This window comes from Acartia tonsa, chromosome 9 (genome assembly GCF_053477335.1).
Source record: "Acartia tonsa isolate MP-2025a chromosome 9, ASM5347733v1, whole genome shotgun sequence".
Taxonomy (NCBI): domain Eukaryota; kingdom Metazoa; phylum Arthropoda; class Copepoda; order Calanoida; family Acartiidae; genus Acartia; species Acartia tonsa.
In genome coordinates, this window is record NC_137268.1 from 48,245,370 (window position 1) to 48,254,883 (window position 9,514).

Here is a 9,514-nt window from a genome sequence, read left to right on the forward strand (position 1 = left end):
TAAAATTCCGTCCGACAGTTTGTCCAAAGTCTGTGTTGGCTACGTAATGGAATAGTTTCGAACCCGATACAACCCAAGGACAAAGGATAGTCTTTCTGGTCAACAATTCTAGGAAAATCACGAAACCTACTTTGAAAACCTTATAGGGTACAGAGCAAAAGAGAAGGTGCAACATACTTGTATTTTGTAGTATTGTTCATTTTGTAACTTCATGTTATTCCATTAAAAACGTCTTATTTCGTTTCCTTATGCTACAATTAATATTTTTTATCGATCGATATTCCATAAATCACTAAAGAATCCGTCGAAAATAAGCTAAAAGAGTTTAAATATTGGGAAAATTCGAAGAATTCGATAAGTATTTAGGAACCAATCGAAATGAAACGAAGAAATTCGCGAGAATAATCGGATAAATAAAACCAGTTCGAAATCGAAAAAATTTTATGGTAGGTAGTTATTAAAAAATTCTTTTTTCTTAAAAAAGAAACATTTTAAGTAATCTGAAAAAATACTGAGAAAAGAACTAATATGCAATTAAAAAATTCTGTTTTATTTAAGCATTTTTTTAAAAAATAAAAAGCATAAATAAAAATAATACAAATGCATAATAACTTAGTTCGGCAGAGTTACTATGAAGGTTTGAGAAGACTCGATGGCTAGAAGATCTTCGCCGTTGGCTCTAACCTCCGGAACGTCTTGAGGGAGGGGATAACCATCGTTGTTGAGAGGGCATCCTTGGGGGTCTAGATAGCCCGAAGCTAACAAAATCTGGAAGATAAGAGCGCGGTTCAGAGGCGCTGAATGGGCTGAGGACCAAGAGGGAGTCGTCCGTGAAGCGATGGAATTGGAGGCTTGGTCTGTAAGGGCTGCTAAAGACCTGGGGACTGCTGTGCTCGAGGTTTTTAGCATAATCTTGGAAAAAATCTCAATAAGCGTTGTATCATCAATAGCTCGATAATGTTGAGCTGTAGCTATGGAGCGCCATCTGCCTAAGACTCGGATATGATCATCGCTCATACCTAATCTAAATGCAGATGACACTCCTAAGCTTTTAGCAGATTTAGATGTAATTTTATGCTTAAGTCCTAAGTTACTATAAATTAAGTTTACATCCTTCATTAAGGTGGAAGCTGAAATGGCGTAACGTCCATCCGCGACTAGGATTCTAAAAAATATAATTACCAATAAAATTTGTGACAACTTAAAAAAGGAAAAAGAAATGTATGAATGTATTATGCTTAAAAACTCGCCTAGAAGATTTCGAAGTGGTACCATTCCCTGTACGGGGCAGCAAATAGCTCGTATCCAAACAGGAAGTATCTGATGAATACAACCGGAGCCTGTTGTAATACAGGACCAGCAATGAATAAAGACAATACTCTGATCCATTGAAGATCACGTAACTGGTGGAGCCCTCAAATCTAGAAAAATAATGTTTATGTTTTTGTGTAAAAAACAATGATATTCTAAATGAAATGCAGAGTTGAAGAATGTATAATAAATTTGGAATTTTGAAAAAAGATTTTTCTGGAATTTTCTTTAACAATTTTACGGTAGAAGAAAATAGGTAATGGTTAAGAAATCGTTTGTAATTATAAACATTTTAAACTAAGACATTAAAAAACTTTGAAAGAATTTGTAATAAGATAATTAGAAATTATTTTGCAATTATACTGTAATTTCTAATTTAATAGTAAGTAAAAAATAGATAGAAAAGAATGTCGTATGATATTTGAAAAAAAAATCTGGAAAAAATTTTTGAGAAAAATAAAGAATTTAAGGAAGATTTTCTTGTTAAAAATAAGTACCTAGGGTCAGTCTTAGAAGATCTGAAGGTTATGCTCATTGCTGGCGTGTCTCCTAGTGTGGTAACCGCTAGATCACAGGCTCTCAATCTTAACAGGTCAGATATGCGCGCGCACAAGCTGTACTGAAGGTGCTGAGCCACGATTGCTCGGAGGGTCACGATTGGAATCTTAAGAAAACAAAGTTTCTATTAGAAAAACAATATTAATGGAAAATACAAAAGCGTAGAAAACTCCATATCTTAAAATAGTTGGCCCAAAAAAAACTAAATTCGAATTTTTAAGAAATAAGATTTCTATTAGAGATCAATATGAATGTTAGAAAAACGTAAAAAACTCCGTAATATTAAATGTAGTTTGGTCCGACAACTTAAACATAGCTAAGTAATAAGTATGAATCAAAATATATTCGAAAAAAGGATTTATGATTCATATGAAACAAATTACCTGATCTGGATTCTTTAGAAAAGGTGTCACGTGCTTATCGATGGCCAAAGTCAGGTATTTTATGGGCAGTTTAGGCGCTTTCTTGGTCAAAGGCTGTTCTGCAGAGGCTCTTCTCGTGATTCCCTGATACATTCTTTCAATTTGGGGGGTCCAAGGGGATTTCATATCTAAAGCACTGGCTAAAAAATCTATCGCGCCTGCCAAACCGACTACGGCGGATTTTTTAGCTGCGGAATCCTCTAAGTATTCTATGTAGGCGGCTAAATCCTTTTTTGAAAAATTTAACAGAGTTTTATTTCTGTTTTCGCAAAAAATTTCAAAACGGCGTAAAGTACGATTGTGGAGTAGTTGCGTGGACTTAGTTCTTGAAGACGCTGTCAATTTTATGTGGCGTTTCCTTTTTTCGGAAAGATTGTATTTCTCTAAAACTGACGGAAAATACAGAGGGCCTCTCTTTTCTAGAGGTCTGTTGTCTTTAAAGGTTTGTAACTGAGCATTAAACTTATGATAATTTACAGTTGAATGTTTGAAAGACGTTCTCATAGTAAGGATGCTGAAAAAATTTTGTACAATTCATTAAAAAACATATTGATTAAAATTGTGGTAAAGGAATTGCATAGTCTTTACCGGTATGAATCAATAAAGCGAGAGTTTTAAACGTCTTATGACCGTTGAAAAAATTATTTGGTGTAGAAGCAATGTAGTAAGGATCCCAGAGCAGAAAATTTTTTACAAAAGAATTAAAATAAGATCCTTTAACAATACAATTCCAGAAAGGGTATGTCGGCCATAAGGGCAAAACTACCACTGCTGTTATATCCTCATATAATTTTAATTTATTAAAAACACGAGAAAGGAGAGAAATTGGGGGGTGGATGTAGTAGCATTCTGAACTGGTCAGGGAAACTGTGAAAAAATCAATATCAAAACAATTTAGTTGGGGGAAAGGGGAAATGAATTTCTCTACTTTACAATTCTTAGATGTTGCGAAACAGTCAATTGAAAATTTGATAGAAAAATAACTTTGAAGAAATTGAAAATCGTTAGAACTAATCCCAAATTCATTAGAGGATTTAAAAAGCTTAGAACCTAAATCTGCTAAAGTAATGAGTGAACTGTCTCGGGGCATCCATTTAGGTATAATACGGATTGCGTATTGGAACTCTAGAATTTTTAATTGAATTAATAATTTTTGAATAACTAAATTACGGCTTCCAATACGCAAAAAAGAGTAAAGGCACATGCTATCCGTTATCCAAATAACCAACTGTCCTTTAAGGGTGGCGAAATAATTGCTATAATGTTCAAAAGCTTTAACAATACTTAAAAGTTCTCTATGGCCTGAAGATAATTCAGCCTCTTGTGGAGTAAATAAATAATCAGAAATAATCTTACAGTCTCCAGCTTTGAATGAAAAGGCTGAGTGGTCAGAGGCGTCTGACACAAAAATATTACAATGTTTGTTTAAATCATTAGGATCAATGTTGTCAATTAAGAAAGATGTTTGATGGGGGGAAAAAACTTCTATTGTTTTGGATTCAGTACGAATTGGTTGTCCGTTTAAAGAAACAAAATGTTCTTTACAGAGGGACAGCTCTTGAAACATATCTGCATTGACAAACAAAGCTCCTTTCCAGCCATACTGTGAGGTGTAAACACCAAGGGCATGATTAGAGTTTCTAGCCACAACGCGAATAAAATCTCCATGACTAAAATATGCATGACATAATTTGCCTAAAAAGGAGGCTAACATTGTAACATCTACAGGATCATTAGAATCAAAAGCAGTTAAAATTTTGTCAAGAAGAAATAAAACTTTCTGAATTTTAACAATGGGCAAGGAAATTATCATTTTACTACTATCAAGAATAAAACCTAAATATTGTATACGACGAACAGGTTCTAGTTGACATTTAGAAAGTTGAAAATGCCAACCTGCACATAGTAAAACTGATAGGACAAAGTGAGTACTAAGAAGACATTTAAAATAATTTAATTCGACAGTCAGGCCGTCATCAATATAGACACTCACGTCTATATTGTGACGGTGACAAAAATGTTTAACTGGGCGTATCAAGGCATCAACTAGAAATACGGCTGAGGCAACCCCGAAGGGAAGCCTCAAATATTTGTAAAAAGAATAGGAATTATCAGCATTTTTATAACAAAAACCAAAAAGTTCAGTAACGGTAGGATGTAGATGTACTTGGTGGTACATGCCCCGCAAATCCCAAGATGTAAAAAATACATCCTGAGAAATGCGAGGCAGCACTGTCTTAATGTCATTTAAAGAGACGTTCTCCGGCTGGAGAAGTAGATTAATGTGGCGGGATAAGTCGATGCACAATCTAAAAGCAGGAAATATTTCGAAAAAAATTTAAAAGAGGGGTGAAAATGAAAGAATTTTTTGAAAATATGAATTCAAACAAAAAATATTTGAGAGGTAGGGAAAAGAATTGAAAACGAAAAGAATATTATATAAAAGGGGGTAGAAAAAAAGAGGGGAATCAAAAAAGAATTGAAAGAAGAATTTGGGATAATATTTATGTGTCGAAAAATTTCCTGAGTTTAGTTGTGTTAGTTAAACTACATGTTCTACTAGCTACCGTAAGAGGTGAACAACAATAAGGCTGATGATCGATTTGAGCAATAATACCTTTGTCTAGCAAAGATTGAATTTCTTGACGAACAAATTCTGGATTGCGGACAGCGCTATTGTTGTTCTTCTCGAAATACGGTAACACTGGAGATGTAAAAACTTAAAAAAGATAGATTATGGAGAATAATTGTAAAAAGAAAAAATTTGTGGAACAATTTCATATAATAAATAAAATGTGAAAAGAATTATTCTCAATAATCTACCTGGTTGATATCCAAAGGTAAGTGTTTGCAAAACAAAAGATGGTGCATTAAGAATATTTTTATAGAAATTAATTGCTGTAAGTGAATGAATAGAATAAGCTGGCGAATAACTAGATAAAAAATCCGATTGAATATCATATAAACGTTTATAATGTTCATAATCTTCTGTGAAACAAAAATTTTTTAGAGAAGCGATATGAAAATTTGGAATGTCTGAGGTAGGTATCGGTAGGTTTAAATCTTGAATAGCGTAAAGCGGGGTAGAATTATTATTTAGGGTTGGCGGAAGGACAGTCTTCGACTTTATGACCTTCGCCGTTACATCCGTGACAGCGAAGAGATCCTCGACCTCGTCCTCGGGATCCTCTACCCCTAGGGTTTGAGCCTCCATTTGAGTTAAACCGGCCGTTAGAGAAGCCGCCACGTGCTCCTCTGCTATAGTCCCCTCGAAAGTCAGGCAGGGAATCCAAGATACGTTGCTGCTGGGTGGTGAGGTAGCGTCTGTTACCTGCTAGCGCCACCCGGTTGGCGTGGCCGATGTTTTTCGAAAAGGCCAGTTCGATGTACCCGATGGAGCTTTCAGCTATCTAGATAAAAATGAAAATCTTGATAATTTTTTGAATAAAATATGTTAATATCTAGCTCAATGAAAAGAAATGTGTCGTAGGAATTACCTTTCCTGTATATGACAAAAATAATGAAACTTAAATGAACTGAAAAATAATGCAAATGTCACAGAATAATATTATAAACTTCTTTTCTGTGGTGCGGAAGCTAATAAAACTGGTGTTAATCAAATGTTTGCACGTCTTCTTTAAAAAACAAATTTGAAAAAACTAAATAGATTTCATAGATAAGAAACGGTTTCTATTGATCGAATCTGCACGTAAAAAATAAGAAAACTAAAAAATGGCATAGGTTTAGTTATTATAAAACGAAAAAGAAGAAAAAATTTATGAATTTCTTGCCTTTATTGCTTGATAGCAGGCTTGCAACGACTGCTGTAGGTCATATAACAAGTTCTTGGGGGCTTTCAACGCCACAAGACGCTTCGCAGCATCCTCAACATAATTCTTCGAACGGCAGGTGTCTCTTAAGACGCATTTTAAAAATGTGAGAGAGACGTCATTCTTTTCATCCAAAGACTTAATAGAAAAAACTATTGTGAGATTTCCAAGAAAAGAATTTCAAATTTGAAAAAAGATAAACATGGATAAAGAAATTAAACAAAAAAATTTAATATTTGAAATAGCAAAAAATACTCAAATGTGGAAAAGAGAAAAATTTTAAAGGAATGTAGAAAAAGAAAATGCCCTTAACCCAAAATAACTGCCCTTTTTAAAATAGACTAAATAACCCCTACATATATTAAAAAATATATGTTTGATCAAAAAATTTTTGTTAAAATGTTTTTCTTACGTTTAAATGTTCGAAGAGGCGTTCCCGTTCGGCATGTATGTCTGCTGTCGTCATGCCTATCCAAGCAGGTGGGTCTGACAGTATTTCAGCTGCTCGCCGGAGCCGACGTCTAGCTTTTCGGCCGCCTACTAGTTGGCTGCTACTGTCAGAATCGGAAGAGTGCTTCTTGCTCTTCTTCTTTTTCTTCTTCTTTCCTAAAGAAAGAATGTATGAAGACATAATAATCCGAAGAATAACGTCAAATATTCAGTCGGTGTTCATAGAAACAAGAAATTTATCTTTTAAATGAATTGAACCAAAATAAATTTCTGTAAATAATATCGTAAAAATTTTCAAATAGTTCATAAATGGGAGAAAGAAAGGATTTTCTTTTAAGTATTTAAAAAAGTACCTTTTCTTTTCCTTTTAGGTTCATCTGATTCCGTAGAACTCGACGATGAAGAGAAAGAACTGGAAGAAGAGGAACTACTAGAGTAGCGTTTCTTCTTTTTTGACTTCTTGCGTTTAGGGGAAAAATCATCTAAAAAAATAAAAAAGATTTAAAAAGAAATAAAGTGGAAAAAGGTTTATGGCTGTAAAAAAAGGAAAGAATAAAAAAGAGGGGGGGGAAAAAAAATTAAAAATTGAGAAAGAAAAAATGTTTGTAAGGGTAAAAAACTGCTAAGAAGACAAAATTCATATGAACTTCAATTTCTCAATCATTGAATCAAAATCATGAGTACTAAGTATGAATTTTACCTGAAGACACTGAAGCATGTCTGACAGGCATCTTAACTTTCTCAGATTCAATGTGGGGAGCTGCTGACACTGAAGGTCGCGCTGGAGCTGCAGACTCTTGAAGTCGCGCTGTCATTTTCGGAGGCTGATTAATTTGTGGCACAAAACCTATCCCCGGCAAATATGAGCCGGCTGGGGGAAGGTTATTTAACCCCAAAGGATCTTTCGGATCCTGGGGAATAATCGTTTGTGCGACCGATGACGGACCTGGAGCTACAACCGACGAGGGAGCTGAGGTATTGACTGGAGCCGAATAGGATCTAGACAAATTTGTGGTAGGAACCACTGTGGATGCGGGGGGGGGGGAATTATCCTCATCTGAGGAGTTGTGCGAATGTCCTGTAGGAACAGGCATTTTTAGGTCTGAAGAGGAAATTTGAATTTAAAAAAAAAAAAATTTAACAAACAATGTCAAATTAAAAAACATTCACGAAAAAAATTCATGCAAAAGTAATAACAAAATAAGACATGCTGTAATTTTTAACAATCAGTATTTTGTAAGAAAAGAAAATCTAAAGAGGAAAAAAATTAAAATTAATTCAAGAAAAATAGTGTTTGAACATTAAATGAAAGAAAAATAAGAATTTTTTGGATAAGAAAGAAAAAGAAAAAATTTAGTAAATTAAATCAATCAAGAAGTGACAAGGTGTTGCGACATTCTGCTTCAAAATCTTTAAAAGACTGGCCAAAATTATCATAAACAGATTTTGCGGATAAAAAACTGTCATCTAAAGTATGGTTAATTTCTTCTAATTGATCTTTAAAACGAGATGCACGATTAATCAACTCTCTGACTACTAAATGTTTATCAGTTTTACTTTGATAAACGACAAAATAATGCAGGTTTAAGCCTAAAATCTGCTTATAGGCAACGATATTGTGAGCATGGAATGACTTAACATTCCTGAGTTTATAGTACTCGAATGGTGTCATGATCACAGAGGATTTAAAAAACGTTGATCTGAAAAAAATGTTAGAGACATGAATAGTTAAGTATGTCAAATTAGAAAAAACAATATTAATATAAAAATACAGGAATTAGAAAAGCAAAAAAGTAAAAAATTTCTAATAAAATAAAGGGTTAGGGAGGGTGGGTGAAAACGTATTAAAAAGCGATGTAAGAGAGAGTACTAGCTCTATCGGTGGAATGAAAACGAATGAGAATATAAAAAACGTTTTGTATTAAAGTAAGTTTTAGGAGATTTCAACTCGTGTGCCGGCAGGCTATAAAAACGTGTGACGCGCAAATTTTCGAGAATGCTCCGTGATGTATTTCAGCAATCGATCAATAAAATAATATCAATATTCCTCTTAATTCAACAAAAAATGGCCATTTTGTAACTTCATGTTATTCCATTAAAAACGTCTTATTTCGTTTCCTTATGCTACAATTAATATTTTTTATCGATCGATATTCCATAAATCACTAAAGAATCCGTCGAAAATAAGCTAAAAGAGTTTAAATATTGGGAAAATTCGAAGAATTCGATAAGTATTTAGGAACCAATCTCCATTTACTATTTAAATTCTCTTGAATAATCCCCAAATGCAAATAAAATCCCCAACTGAAAATAGTAAATGAAATAATACGTTGAAAAAACATATATAATACACTAAAAAACTAAAACTTACTGTTGAAAACGTATTAAAAAGCGATGTAAGAGAGAGTACTAGCTCTATCGGTGGAATGAAAACGAATGAGAATATAAAAAACGTTTTGTATTAAAGTAAGTTTTAGGAGATTTCAACTCGTGTGCCGGCAGGCTATAAAAACGTGTGACGCGCAAATTTTCGAGAATGCTCCGTGATGTATTTCAGCAATCGATCAATAAAATAATATCAATATTCCTCTTAATTCAACAAAAAATGGCCAATTCAGAAGGTATAAATCATAAGCTATCACCAAACCTCACCTCATTAACCGTCTGTTTTTAGAATCAAAACAAAGGCTTCTTACTAAACAATTTAGAATTAGGGAGATTTAAAAAATATTTTATAATACTTCCTGAAATTAAAATCTTTACATTTTTTTCTTATTCATGATATTTGTAACTGTTTACAAACAAAAACAAAATATTTCAACAAATTTTTAATCAAAATCACTTTGATTAACACCTTGATTAACCCCTCGAGGCAGGTTAAAGCAAAAGTTTCAAAATGATTCAATAACTAAAAAATATCTCACTATATAAATCTATAAAAAA

At 33.4% G+C, this 9,514-nt stretch overlaps 2 protein-coding genes across 3 annotated transcripts; both read right to left on the reverse strand.

Moving 5' to 3' along the window:
* Nucleotides 1-612: 612 nt before the first annotated feature.
* On the reverse strand, nt 613-2,633 carry LOC145327596 (uncharacterized). Its single transcript, XM_080171134.1, has 4 exons — nt 2,253-2,633; nt 1,809-1,975; nt 1,251-1,421; nt 613-1,165 (listed from the first exon to the last, which is right to left on the reverse strand). The coding sequence occupies exons 1-4, from the start codon at nt 2,415-2,417 to the stop codon at nt 613-615; spliced, it is 1,056 nt and encodes a 351-aa protein (XP_080027260.1). The 5' UTR covers nt 2,418-2,633.
* A 157-nt stretch (nt 2,634-2,790) lies between these two features.
* Nucleotides 2,791-8,290, reverse strand: LOC145329111 (uncharacterized). 2 transcript variants are annotated; one of them, XR_013882769.1, is made up of 6 exons: nt 7,272-8,290; nt 6,925-7,053; nt 6,534-6,727; nt 6,083-6,259; nt 5,115-5,701; nt 2,791-5,010 (listed from the first exon to the last, which is right to left on the reverse strand). XR_013882769.1 is itself a non-coding variant. In XM_080173152.1 (5 exons), exons 1-5 carry the CDS (start codon nt 7,663-7,665, stop codon nt 5,384-5,386), a joined length of 1,212 nt encoding a protein of 403 aa, XP_080029278.1. In that variant the 5' UTR covers nt 7,666-8,290; the 3' UTR covers nt 5,070-5,383. The 2 variants fall into 2 exon arrangements, 1 of the variants encoding a protein (XP_080029278.1); XM_080173152.1 differs by lacking the exon at nt 2,791-5,010 and having other exon boundaries at nt 5,070-5,701.
* Nucleotides 8,291-9,514: the final 1,224 nt, after the last annotated feature.

What these genes read in the sequence shown, in the direction of transcription:
- LOC145327596 (XM_080171134.1), bottom strand. Translation starts at nt 2,417, where the DNA reads ATGAAATCCCCTTGGACCCCCCAAATTGAAAGAATGTATCAGGGAATC. An exon ending in TTCTAAAGAATCCAGATCAG is followed by an intron (nt 1,976 to 2,252) that starts GTAATTTGTTTC and finishes TGTTTTCTTAAG; the next exon opens with ATTCCAATCGTGACCCTCCG. An exon ending in ACCACTTCGAAATCTTCTAG is followed by an intron (nt 1,166 to 1,250) that starts GCGAGTTTTTAA and finishes TATATTTTTTAG; the next exon opens with AATCCTAGTCGCGGATGGAC.
- LOC145329111 (XM_080173152.1), bottom strand. Translation starts at nt 7,665, where the DNA reads ATGCCTGTTCCTACAGGACATTCGCACAACTCCTCAGATGAGGATAAT. An exon ending in ACATGCTTCAGTGTCTTCAG is followed by an intron (nt 7,054 to 7,271) that starts GTAAAATTCATA and finishes TTATTTTTTTAG; the next exon opens with ATGATTTTTCCCCTAAACGC. An exon ending in CCTGCTATCAAGCAATAAAG is followed by an intron (nt 5,702 to 6,082) that starts GCAAGAAATTCA and finishes ATTTTTATCTAG; the next exon opens with ATAGCTGAAAGCTCCATCGG.